This window comes from Oncorhynchus tshawytscha, linkage group LG34 (assembly GCF_018296145.1).
Source record: "Oncorhynchus tshawytscha isolate Ot180627B linkage group LG34, Otsh_v2.0, whole genome shotgun sequence".
In the NCBI taxonomy this organism is placed as follows: Eukaryota; Metazoa; Chordata; class Actinopteri; order Salmoniformes; family Salmonidae; genus Oncorhynchus; species Oncorhynchus tshawytscha.
Window position 1 is genome coordinate 7,236,020 of NC_056462.1, and position 13,382 is coordinate 7,249,401.

At 41.4% G+C, this 13,382-nt stretch overlaps 1 protein-coding gene across 1 annotated transcript; it reads right to left on the minus strand.

Annotated features, from left to right (window-relative positions):
- Window positions 1-2,007: 2,007 nt before the first annotated feature.
- LOC112231806 (cytochrome P450 4V2) lies at window positions 2,008-11,945 on the minus strand. Its single transcript, XM_042312115.1, has 11 exons — window positions 11,701-11,945; window positions 7,795-7,907; window positions 6,968-7,053; window positions 6,395-6,585; window positions 6,164-6,233; window positions 5,727-5,853; window positions 5,289-5,462; window positions 5,097-5,199; window positions 3,220-3,354; window positions 2,737-2,916; window positions 2,008-2,379 (listed from the first exon to the last, which is right to left on the minus strand). The coding sequence occupies exons 1-11, from the start codon at window positions 11,891-11,893 to the stop codon at window positions 2,210-2,212; spliced, it is 1,542 nt and encodes a 513-aa protein (XP_042168049.1). The 5' UTR covers window positions 11,894-11,945; the 3' UTR covers window positions 2,008-2,209.
- Window positions 11,946-13,382: the final 1,437 nt, after the last annotated feature.

The window sequence follows — 13,382 nt, forward strand, 5'->3', positions numbered from 1 at the left end:
CAAGATCCAAACTGCCTCTGGAAGCAATGTCATCACAAGAACTGTTCGTTGGGAACTTCATGGAATGGGTTCCATTGCCGAACAGCCGCGTACACAAGCCTAAGATCACCATGCGCAATGCCAAGCATCGGCTGGTGTGCTGTAAAGCTCGCCGCCATTGGACTCTGGATCAGTGGAAATGCCTTCTCTGGAGTGATAAATCACACTTCACCATCTGGCAGTCCGATGGATGAATCTGGGTTTGGTGGATGCCAGGAAAACGCTACCTGCCCTAATGCATAGTACCAACTGTACAGTTTGGTGGAGGAGGAATAATGGTCTGGAGCTGTTTTTCATGGTTTGGGCTGGACAGTCTCATAGCAATACCTTGTCTTTATGGGGTAGTGTGTGTAGATTGATGAGGAAAATGTTTTATTTAATCCATTTTAGAATAAGGCTGTATAGTAACAAAGTGGGAAAAGTGAAAGGGGTCTGAATACTTTCCGAATGCACCAGGGTGGCTACTTTGAAGAATCTCAAATATATCATATTTTTGGATTTGTTTAAACTTTTTTGGTTACTACATGATTCCATGCGTGTTATTTCATAGTCTTAACTATTATTCTACAATGTAAAAAATAAAGAAAAACCTTGAGTAGGTGTTCTAAAGCTTTTGACCGGTTGTGTGTGTGTGTATGTTTGTGTGTAAATATATATATATATATATACACTATGTGTACAAAACAAAGTAACACCTGCTCTTTCCATGGAATAGACTGACCAGATGAATCCAGGTGGAAGCTATGATCCCTTATTGATGTCACTTGTTAAATCCTCTTCAACCAGAGTAGACGAAGTGGAGAAGACCGGTTATAGAAGGATGCCTAAGCCTTGAGACAATTGAGACATGGATTGTGTACGTGCCATGCAGAAGGTGAAAGCTGGTGCCACTATATTAGGAAGGTGTTCCTAATGTTTTGTGCACTCAGTGTATATATTCCTGTTAATGTTGTACAATCTGTATGTTTGTCCATTGGCCTGGGCTATTGGTTTGCATTCAGGTCCAGGTTGTTTTTATTGCTCTGTCAGAGTAGCCACTCATTACAGTCAAGATTTTTTATCATGTAAATTACATAGAATTGCTTTTTTTTTCTCTCTAGCTGATTTTTTTGTGGAAATCCTCCCCCCAAAAAAACTCTGCTCTCCCCCCCCCCCTTGAGTTGTTTTATTCCCATTATAATAAATCATTCCATGCATTTTATAATGCGATTTATAGGGGAGTTCAACTCAAAACATTCTTCCCAAGGCTATGCTTGTCTACCCAGACTCATTCATGTTTGCAAGAAAACGTTGTTTATCCTTTCTTTTGTGAAAAAGATCAAAAACCGATTTTGTACGATATCGGGCCTGTTCATTACCATGCTCCTTCCCTGACTTTAGCGTCGAGGACCTGGCATTATGATATTAAAAGGTGGCATAGTTCGGCAAGGTTATAATTCAAACCCCCAAGTAGCAACACATGTTCAAGTTAATAACACATGCCTTATAAATGAAGGTTGTGGTAAAGTGTTATCGGATAGGATAAGGATATATATATAGGATATATATTCTTGGTAGTATAATTATGTGTTACTATGGTCTGTACCTCAGAAGCAGTGAAGGCTGGTGGGAGGAGCTATAGGAGGAAGGGCTCGTTGTAATGGCTGGAGTAGATTAAATGGGACGGTATCAAACACAAAACTATGGAAACCACCTTTTGACTCTGCTCCATGTATTCCATTCCAGCCCTTACAATGAGCCCGTCCTCCTATAGCTCCTCCCACCAGCCTCCATAAATTAAATTAAATCTGAAGTCAGTGTTGGGACAATAAATGTTCCCCTAGTTTTCCACTCGTATTTTTCACCTGGAATCTCAAAACAATTTTGGATATCAGAAACCTGTTTATGACGATTACAAGAACTTTCTGCGAGTTTTGCAGTCTCAAGTTTCTGATTTTCCTGTAATACAGAGAGAACACGAATGCAATGTAAGCCTATGGGGTAAGGGTTTTATTCGGCCCTGTTTAAATACTTTAAGAATGTTTCCTTCCTTCCTGCCTGGATAGTTAACCTACAGTATTGTGCTATAACTATTTACTTATACCTATCAATTAGTGTTAGATCAGCGATTACTCCCGAGGGAGGAAGGAATGGTCTGTTTTAAAAGTATTCAAACATTTCCCTAGATTATCTAGTGCTGCTGCTTCCTCTTCTCAAGTTTGATCCAGATGCCTTTCTCGGGGCGCAGTATGAGCTCCCCTAGTGGACGGAGGTCCTCGCGCTTCTGACACGCCTCCACGTTGAAGTAGCGCAAGATGGACGCCAGGATCACCTTCTCCTCCATCACGGCAAATCGCTGACCTGAGGGTAGGGATGTAACCAAAGCATGTGAGGATGACATCTTTCATCGGACACACTTTTAATCGTCCATTTTGTTTTCACCATTTCAAATGCCTTATCGTCTTCAACCTTAATCTGTAACCATTATTAAAGTAGCGAGAGCATGTGAGGATGACAAACTCATCGGACACGTTTAGAGGCCCACTGTCGTAAAAAGTCTATGTTCCAAGCTGGTAAAAGATAGCCTGAGATTGATAAATACGAGTGATGTTCTACAACAACGTGACAAATCTTATGTCGTTGATTCTCAAAATGTTCTAAAATGTTTGTACTAGAAGCACTATTTAGTTGAATGTCTTAAATGTTTCCTGTTCTCACCGATGCAGTTGCGGAGTCCAGCAGAGAAGGGGATGAAGGCATAAGGATGTCTCCCAACGCAGTTTTCCGGCATGAAGCGTTCCGGGCGGAACTCTTCAGGCTGGGGGAAGTAGCGCGGGTCGCGGTGAAGGGAGTAGGGCATGATGATGGCATTGGCACCTTTGGGAACCTTGAAACCATCTACAGGCGCAAAAATGTGAAACAAGTTAGGTTATTAGGTCCACAAAATGTACACGTGAATAAATTAACTAATTAACACAACCACAAAAAAAAGAACTAAACAAGATGACTGAAATGGAAAGGCGCTGGATAAACCAGGGTGTAGGTTCATCTTCCACATGGCACATGGCCACCCATTGTGAATATATACATTAATTAGTATGAATTAAAAGTAGTGTATGGCTAAATCCTGTAAATGTAAATCAGTTAGAAAATGAATGACAGACTGAAATAAACATTAATGGTTAAGAATGTGTCACTCACTGATGTGGCAGTCTTCACAGATGCTGCGGGCGAAGAAGGGGACAGAGGGGAACAGGCGCAGGGACTCTTTGATGACACACTCCAGGTAGTGCAGCTTCTTCAGATCCTCTGTGTTTATTGGCCGGTCGGACACACCTGAGCACGGGGGGGGCTATTATATATGTTCCGTGGTGATGGGGCAATCGGACATAGCTATGAATGGGGGGGGACCCAAAAAATGGATGTTGCACCGTATTATGAATGTTCTGCGGTGATGGGGCAATCGGACACAGCTACGAATGGAGGTAGAGGAATGGATATTATGTTCTTCTGTCGTCGATCATGGTAACTACACCGAACCTGCATCTACTGTCAAAGAGATACTCGTCATGGTAATATTGGAATGCTCGTTTGGATGCCAGGTCTGCCATGGCAGGGGTGGAAGACATTCCAAAATCGCTTCACAAATCAGGCTATTACTGTATACAACCGCCAATTTTGATATGCCACAGAACCTAATTCAGTTCATTAAATACATTTTGCTTTGGTGAGACTTTCCACACTTTCCCACTGTGCTTGAACTCGCTTTGACCTGTGAGAGAAGGATTTGAACGGGAGTCAAGGCGGATAAGAACCAAAAGTGATGTCATGCGATAAGAGAAGCGAGTATAGTGACGGGAGACTATGGGATTAGAATTACCAAGTACTTCCTGCAGAACCTATGGTCTAGCAGTAATGCGTCCAGCTTCTCTAAATACTTCTCCGAGATCAGGGTTCAATCCCAGCGTCTTCTCATTCTGACTGTCTCTCCCACTTACCAGTCACCATTGTCTAAATCAAGTGCAATAAAACTCATTCCACTGTGGGCCGAGTGGCTGTGGGGTTTTCACTCCGCCTTGTACTTGATTGATGAGGAACTCCCCATACTGTACCTGGCTGTCTATGGCTTAACTGAAAGGAAAAAAACTAAAACCCGCAGAAACTAGGCCCTCCGTGGAATGCGTTTGACTCAACTGCATATCCATTATGATAGAACCATGCAAGAAAATGTTGGATTCTGTTGTTGTTTTTTTAACTTAAAATGGCCCCAAATAAGCAAATGTAAAATATTATTTAGGAGTGTTTTTTTAAGTGTCATTTTAGGATGTTTTGCCGTATGGCAACACTGTGCGACAACGGTAAAAATATCTATATTTTTTTTACCCTAAAAAAAATATTGATACCATACAATTTTTTTATTTTCTTATGTAAATGAGGTGTTTGAATTATAATTTGATTGTTTTTATTCCCTCACAGTATCATATTTATTTTGTTCTTGTAAAAAATAATATACTCTGGACATATTTATTTTTAAGTAAATAAAATTATTCTAATGTTATTGAAATTTAACAGAATTGTTTTATACACACAAATATAGCAAAAATATTATATTATTACCCAAAAAATACAGAAAATGATGATTTCACTGTGTTTTGCTTGGCCCCTCTCACCTGAATTGCAGTTCCACTATCGCCCAGTGTTGCCGTTTGCCAACAAATGCATTTGGTCAATTTCCCGATAACAAATTCTAGGAAAATTGTATTTAATGTTTAATATCACCTCTTAACTAACATTTTTAATTGCAGGGGAAATGTAAAAATGATTGTTTTATGAGAATAATGTGAATGGCATGTATGTGCCAGGGAAAGGAAGCCCCATGTGGGTGCATGTCATGTGACTACCAAAGCACATAATTGGCTATTTTACTACACCCCCCCCTCTTCTGTAAAAAGCAATGGTGATTGTATTTTTTAATTCAGGGAAGCAAGGGGTGAAGAGAAATGATATGTTGCCATACGGCAACAGCAGGCAGTAAAGGGTTGAAAAAAAATAAAGGGTTAAAAAGAGGGTTGGATTACCAAACACCTCCTGAAGCTCTTGTTGAACTTTCCTCTGAACCTCTGGATGGGAGCCCAGCAGGTGAATGGCCCAATTCATGGCTGCGGCTGTAGTGTCATGACCCTGTAAGACGGGGACAATAAAAACAACACTAATGATAAATCTGGAACACATTCTACATGGAGCATGTGATAGTGGTTTTGACCTCTGACCCTGAACATGAAGGTGTCCACTTCCTCCTGGATGTCCTGGTGGGTGAGCTTGTTGCCCTCCTCGTCCGTGGTCTTCAGCAACATGTCCAGGAAGGCCCGCCTCTTCCTCATTCCCTGGTCCGATTCGCTGTCCGACTCGATGTAGGCGATGTATTCCGCCCTCTCGTAGATGACCTGGGGTGTTTTCAGTGAAAACATTTGACGTGTTTCTGAACATTGCAGATAGAAATGTAATGAATAGAGCTGACAGGACTTCTTATTCTATCGTATAGACAATCATTGATGTTCTACACAATACATTTCTATCTGAACATTCTGTAATGGTCATCCTTCTGAACAGGCCTTTGGCTGGATGAATGGGGTCTGATGGATGACAGCATTTTTCCCTGGGTGCAGCTAAATAGTCAAAAGCCCCTTTTTGATTGGCTGATGACTCACATTGGAGGTGAAGGAGTGGAGGACCTTGAGGCAACTGTTGTGCTCCCAGCCCTCGCCAAAGTAGTTGTAAAAAAAGTCAGGCCAGAACCACGGCATCCTCTGTCGCCGTGTGATGATGTCACTCATCCTGGGGACAGTAGGAGGGATGCAAGGTAGAGTAAATAATGTTCATTTGATACAATTTGATTCCACTCTATTACATTTTCTGCAATTAATATTATCCCCAAACGTCTGTTTATTTGTAGCACTTACAGAGTATAACATGTGTGGTACAAGATGGCTACTACTTGCAACCAACTACCAACAGTGCAGACAGAAGGAGAGAGAGAGAGAGATATGCAGGGACAGGGAGCAATGGTTGGCTGTCAATGCCCTCTACTCCAAAACAAAACCGGGCATGACAACGTCTGTCTGTTGCATTCAGGACGAGGACTCACTTGTACACACATCGGACATACTCTGAGTCATAGTTACTCTGAGCGTAGATTTTCTTCCCCATTGCAGTCTCTGAAAGGAAAATCATATGCAGAGATATTTATTGCAAGATTGGTAGCAATTTTGATATATCTTTTTAGATGATTTGAAATGGCCACAAGAATGTGAAATCTTTTTAACCCACTGAGCCTTTGGACCCGCTAGAACCACCCCACATCCAGACCCGGACTCACCACAGATGATGTCGAGAGCACAGAGGGTGACGTGGTTGAAGCAGTTGAAGGGGCCCTTGCCTGCCTCCTTGTCCAGCTTCTCCACCAGCACCTCGGCCTGCTCGTTCATCACCTCCAGGAACTCCGTCAGGATGGAGAAGTGGAAGGTGGGGGTGAGTAACTTCCGCCGCCGCCGCCACTTGTTCCCCGTGCTGGGGGGGGAATAGAGGAAGAGAGAGACAGAGGGGTGAGGGGGACAGAGAGAGAAAGAGAGGGAGGGTGACAAAGAAAGAGTGAGACAGACAAATAAAGGGAGGGAGATGCAGAACAAGTGACACAGAGAGAGACCGTGTGAGAGAGACAAACGATGGAGTTCAGAAAATATGGAGGGAATGTGTTGACTGGAAAGTATTGACGGTTCTCAGAATGTATTGTTCTTTGTCATAAAATAAGGAAGTGTTTTCCCAAGACTTGTCAAAGGCTTATCTAAGAATTCCATGTTCCTATCTTGCGTTATAATACATATTTTCTGTCGTCTCAAATGCATATATACATTTGATCTTTCTCAAATGCGATCTGTTTTGAAACACCCACCTGGTTAGTAGACCAGTGCCGAGCCAAGGGTGCAGGAACTTGTAAGCATAGGCCTTGTCCATATGAACAGGGTTGTTAAGGACCGTCTACAGAATCGAATAGAATCAAATAGAATCAAATAGACAATCAAACAGAAAATAGAATAGAATATGGTTGGCCGGATGTATTTCTCTGAGGGAATGTTGATCATTGGCATGGCATCATCAGACAGTTAACAACAAATACAAAAAAAACAAGTACATACAAATAATTGTTAAAGTTAATTATTTTTGCTTTAGAGATATTAAATTATGTTTTTATGGAAAATTCAACTCTTCCTCTAGTATAGCCACGCTATTGTTTATTACTGCTGATCAGTAATTATTTGTTATTCTTCTCTCTTACTTCTTGGGGGGTATTTTCTTAAAACTGCATTGTTGGTTAAGGGCTTGTAAGTAAGCATTTCATTGTAAGGTCTACACCTGTTGTATTCGGCGCATGTGACGACATACGTTGATTTTGATTTAGTATTCAATACAGTCTGTGTTTGCATTGGTACGCTTAAACCCAAAACAGCAGGCCAGAATGGGTTTTGATATATGATAGCAGTAACCATATATCGGTTGTCAGGCTACCTGTATGTGGTGTAATTACTAACTTATTTATGGAGAGTAGATTTCCATCTCCGGAGTGAAACGATGTAGTGTTCAGTAGACAGAAATGTTAAGGTTTCAAAACAAGTGTGACACCAACTTGTATGTGTCATCACCATATTTAAACATTTTGTAAAACATTCAGGTGTTATGCATCAAGTTGATTCAAGTCAATTCTTTGATTTAATAGCCTACCTCAATGGTTTCTGCATGGAACAGAACGAGGAAGGGTACTGGTCCGATCCAAATCTTCAACAGTGGGGAGTCCCTGAACTGCTCTGTGTAGCCAATGATTTGACGGAAGAAGTCTGAAACCAAAGAAAGATAACTCTGAAGTCATTCACTAGTTCATGCTTCTGACTGAGGTAATAGTAGATACATACAGTTGAAGTCGGAAGTTTACATACACTTAGGTTGGAGTCATTAAAAATCGTTTTTCAACCACTCCACAAATTTCTTGTTAACAAACTATAGTTTTGGCAAGTCGGTTAGGACATCTACTTTGTGCATGACACAATAAATTTTTCCAACAATTGTTTACAGACAGAATATTTGTCTTTTAATTCACTGTATCACAATTCCAGTGAGTCAGAAGTTTACATACACTAAGTTGACTGTGCCTTAAAACAGCTTGGAAAATTCCAGAAAATGATGTCATGGCTTTAGAAGGTTCTGATAGGCTAATTGACATCATTTGAATCAATTGGAGGTGTACCTGTGGATGTATTTCAAAGCCTACCTTCAAACTCAGTGCCTCTTTGCTTGGCATCATGGGAATAAAAAATTTAAAATGTAGAGCTCCACAAGTCTGGTTCATCAAGTGTAAACACCATTGGACCACGCAGCTGTCATACCGATCAGGAAGAAGACGTCTCCTAGAGATGAATGTACTTTGGTGCGAAAAGTGCAAATCATTCCCAGAACAACAGCAAAGTATCTTGTGAAGATGCTGGAGGAAACAGGTACAAAAGTATCTATATCCACAGTAAAACGAGTCCAATATCGACATAACCTGAAAGGCCACTCAGCAAGGAAGAAGCCACTGCTCCCAAACCACCATAAAAAAGCCAGACTACGGTTTGCAACTGCACATGGGGACAAAGATCATACATTTTGGAGAGATGTCCTCAGGTCTGATGAAACAAAAATAAAACCGTTTGGCCAGAATGACCATCGTTATGTTTGGAGGAAAAAGGGGGAAGACTTGCAAGCCAAAGAACACCATCTCAACTGTGAAGCATGGGAATGGCAGCATCATGTTGTGGGGGTTCTTTGCTGCAGGAGGGACTGGTGCACTTCACAAAATAGATGGCATCATGAGGAAAGAAAATTATGTGGATATATTGAAACAACATCTCAAGACATCAGTCAGGAAGTTAAAGCCTCGTCGCAAATGGGTCTTCCAAATGGACAATGATCCCAAGCATACTTCCAAAGTTGTGGCAAAATGGCTTAAGGACAACAAAGTCAAGGTATTGGAGTGGCCATCACAAAGCCCTGACCTCAATCCAATAGAAAATATGTGGGCAGAACTGAAAAAAATGTGTGTGAGCAAGGAGGCCCACAAACCTGACTCAGTTACACAATCTCTGTCAGGAGGAATGGGCCAAAATTCACCCAAGTTATTGTGGGAAGCTTGTGGAAGGCTACCCGAAACGTTTGACCCAAGTTAAACAATTTAAAAGGCAATGCTACCAAATACTAATTGGGTGTATGTAAACTTCTGACCCACTGGGAATGTGATGAAAGAAATAAAAGTTGAAATAAATCATTCTCTCTACTATTATTCTGACATTTTACAAGTGGTGATCTTAACTGACCTAAAACAGGGAATTTTTACCTGGATTAAATGTCAGGAATGATGAAAAACTGAGTTTAAATGTATTTGGCTAAGGTGTATGTAAACTTCCGACTTCAACTGTATGTAGGTAGATTGGGAGAGCAATGAATGACTGAATGATTGAGTGAGTGTTCGAAGCTCCCCTCCCTAAACTAGTCCTCTCGTCTCTCTTCCCTTCTCCTCGGTCCTCTCTTCCCACGTCTCCTCTCCTTGCTCAATTCCGGCGTTGAACTGCAGTGCGATCCCTATGAGGGGGTATGTGCCTTCAATCTCTGGTATGGACTTCATCTCCCTCCATTTATACAGGTAACTGCTGAGTAGCTGGTAGGTGACATAGGTCAGCATTGCAGAGGCTCACCCCCAGCAGTTCCAAATTGTAAGCCCCCAAAACGATCACCATCTCTGGGTAGTACGTGGCCTAAACATCCTCACTGGATGTCTGAAACCTGCTGGCTTCACCTAATGTCAGGTGGACTTTAATCCTGACCTGTTCCCCAAATGTCCCTGTCATTCCGGCTGCTAGTTATGATGAATGATTAACCAATAGCGAGGGGGGAGGAGGTAAACATGGATGTTTATTAAGGGATACTATTTTTGTCATGCACACAGAAACACTTAAATATGCAAACAAACACACATACTGACAAATATTGAATACATTTGTGATGTTTCACTTGGAAAGAATCATTTTAGATGTTGCTTACAATGCTGACCTGCACATTTATAATTCTCTAGAATCTAGATCGATGCTTCCTCTTTATGAAGTTATAGAAGAAGAAAAAACATAGCTTTAAATAGTAGCTATTTAATAGTAGCTTTTCAAACCATAGCTTTAATAGTTGGTCGCCCATTCCTTGCCCGTAAAGTTGGGCCCTCTAATGTAATGCACAGTCACAAGGTCTAATGCCCCGTATACATCTCATTACTCCATACTTCATTTTCACGCAATCTTGTCCTGTTACTGGACGGAGAGCATAGGGTTTCACAACGCAAGACGGAGGCTAGTCTCTCGTCAGAGATCGCATTTATTTTGGGAGATTGCAAAATATGACCTTTTCATTCAAGACAGGATAAACATATTGTTTCAGGTGATAATAAAACATGTTTTGTCAAGTTACTTTTTCTCAACTTGTTTCTCTAACTTCTAGCAAGTCACGCGAGCGTACAGATTAGCTAGCTAGCGAAAAGCAAGGCTATGTTGATGATACTGTAGCTAGCAACTGCCACCTAATAATGATCAAAAACAAACGTCAGTACCATCACAGTAAACTTAAGTGAGAGGCAGTCATGTAATATAATTGGTTAACAGTATTTAACATTACTATTAAAATAGTATTCACTTATAGGAGTGGGTAATTGATAGTATTCACTTATAGGAGTGGGTAATTGTTTACAAGTTGCTAGCTATCCCATAAAGCCATCACCGAAAGCCACACATTTTCATCTTCTGTGGTTTGGTAATTTCCTGTTCTATTGACAGACTCTGGCTGCGCTAAAGATGACACAAAGTTGGGGAAAAAAAATAATCGTATGCAGAATCCGTTTCGCAACAGAGCCTTCAAAGCAAAGGGGTGCTGAGATATCACAGCAGCAACATTGTGCTACCACTCCATTGCGGACGGTCCCCATTGAAATGAATGACATCCAGCGCAACGCAATGGACTGCTCAGGTATAATGTGAATGAGGCTTACAAGCCTGGTGCCAAACTGTATCTGTTCTGGCAGAAGTCCATTCATTCCAATGGGAGGCAAATTCGCACAATTGCGATTTATCTGCCAGACTAGGATGCAGTGCCTGGCAGTGCAGTGTTGTATGCATTGGAGTTTTTCCAACTTTTGTGCATTGCTTTGCCGTGCGGTATCAGGAACGGAAGTAGATAAACCACAGAAGTTGCTAATGTGTAGCGTGATCATTGTTGTTGTGATGCGCCGCATGGATTGTGAAGACTGTCACATTTACACGAGTCTCACTCAGTACAGCAACAATGCAGACAATATATTGGGTTTATAACAAGTCTCATTTCTAGGACAGATTAACATGATTCACCGTTCAAATGGGATATTTGATTCACAAATATTTTGAATCAATGGATTTATTTTCTCTCGTGTTAAGAAGTACTTCTTCAAGTTATTATGGAAAGGCTGGCATCATTTGTCATCATGGTTAGAACCCAAATGTTAAACTAATAAAAGCAACCCCTCTTCAAAATACCCTTCTCGACTCCTTTCCCCCCCTCTCCTCATAACCTCTCCTCTCTCACCTCCGGCGTTGGATTTGAACTGCAGTGCGTTCCCTATGAGGGGGTATGTGCCTTCAATCTCTGGTATGGGCTTCATCTCCCTCCATTTATACAGGTAACTGCTGAGTAGCTGGTAGGTGGCGTAGGTCAGCATTGAAACGAAGAGGCTCACCCCCAGCAGCCCCAACGTGTAAGCCCCCAAAACTATCGCCATCTCTGGGTAGTACGTGGCCTTTAACAACCTCCAAATGAATGTCTGAGACCTGCTGGCTACATTTCATATCAGGTGGACTTTAATCCTGACCTGTTCCCCACTTTTCCCTGATATCCCGGCCTCTAGTTATGAATGATTAACCAGTAGGGAAGGGGTAAGAGGTAAACCTGGATGTTCATCAAGAGATAGTATTTTGTACTGTCATGCACCCACATGTAGTACACAGGACAAAAAAAAGTATGAAAATGTATGCACCAGCTATTTATTGTAAGTTGTTCTGCTAAAGGACTAAAATGTAAACATGCAGACACAGACAGGTGCACACACACACACATTTGTTTCATGCGCACACACACACACACACACACACACACACACACACACTCAGATGATAACTCCCTATCATAACACAGCAACATTTTAGTCACAGCCAGTTATAAACCAAAACATGGTTAAAACTATCATTTTTATATCATGGATGGTCAGTCCTTGAATCCATAGCTATGTCTATAAATTTAAGTGGTTACATTTTCCAGCCCAATTAGCTTTTTACCAAAACAGTGGCAGCTTGACCACTGTTGTTGTTGTATGAATGGCAGATTGCATCTTTAAAGTGTGTGGGGGGGGCTCCAAAATATTTAGGAGTCACACCAGGTCTGAAGAAGTTGCCGTGCAACGAATCTCCATACAGCAACCATGCAGACAATATATTGTGTTAATGAGGACAGCCTAATTTCTAGGACATTTGGGACAAACAGATTAACGTGATTCACCATTCAAATTGGATATTGTATTCACATATCTTTTGAATCAGTTTATTTATTTTTCTTTAATGCTACAAATGTATTTCCTAAAGATATTATGGATGGCATAATTTAAAAGTCTTCATGGTTAGAAGTTTCCCAGTGCTGAATTGATAAAAAGCACACCCTCTTCAAAATTCTCATTATTCTTATATAGAAAAAAAAGATATACACCTTACCTCTCGCATTACCTTTAAATGACAGAGTACTGCCCAGAAACAGGTAGCTTGGACTTATCCCTGGTATTGGTTTCATCTGGGTCCATCTGTGCAGACAGCTGCTGAGGAACTGCCAGGTGAAGACGCCGGTCAATATGGTCAGGAGTAAGGCCAAAACGATCGAACCAATCAGCACCGATATCCACAGTCATCTTGCTTAGTTAGGTGGTGGTCCAATATTGACTCATAAATGTACATTTGCTTCAGAGTCTCATTCTTTCGCAATAGCAGACAAAAGGTTCCGTGTAATTATGGAAAGATATCCAACCACTGACCTTGTAATGCTCCTTGGTCAGTGGTTGGTCAGAAATCGAGTAGGCTACCCCTACGAGTACCCCTGAAGTGAGCCACAATAGCAGGCTACTAATACAGTCAACTTGCTTAGGATGCAGGCCCCCTCGGCAAGCCACAGTGAGATGCCCTTAAAAAAGGGGTGTTACTTTTGTAGCGAATGAAGGGGGAAGAGCT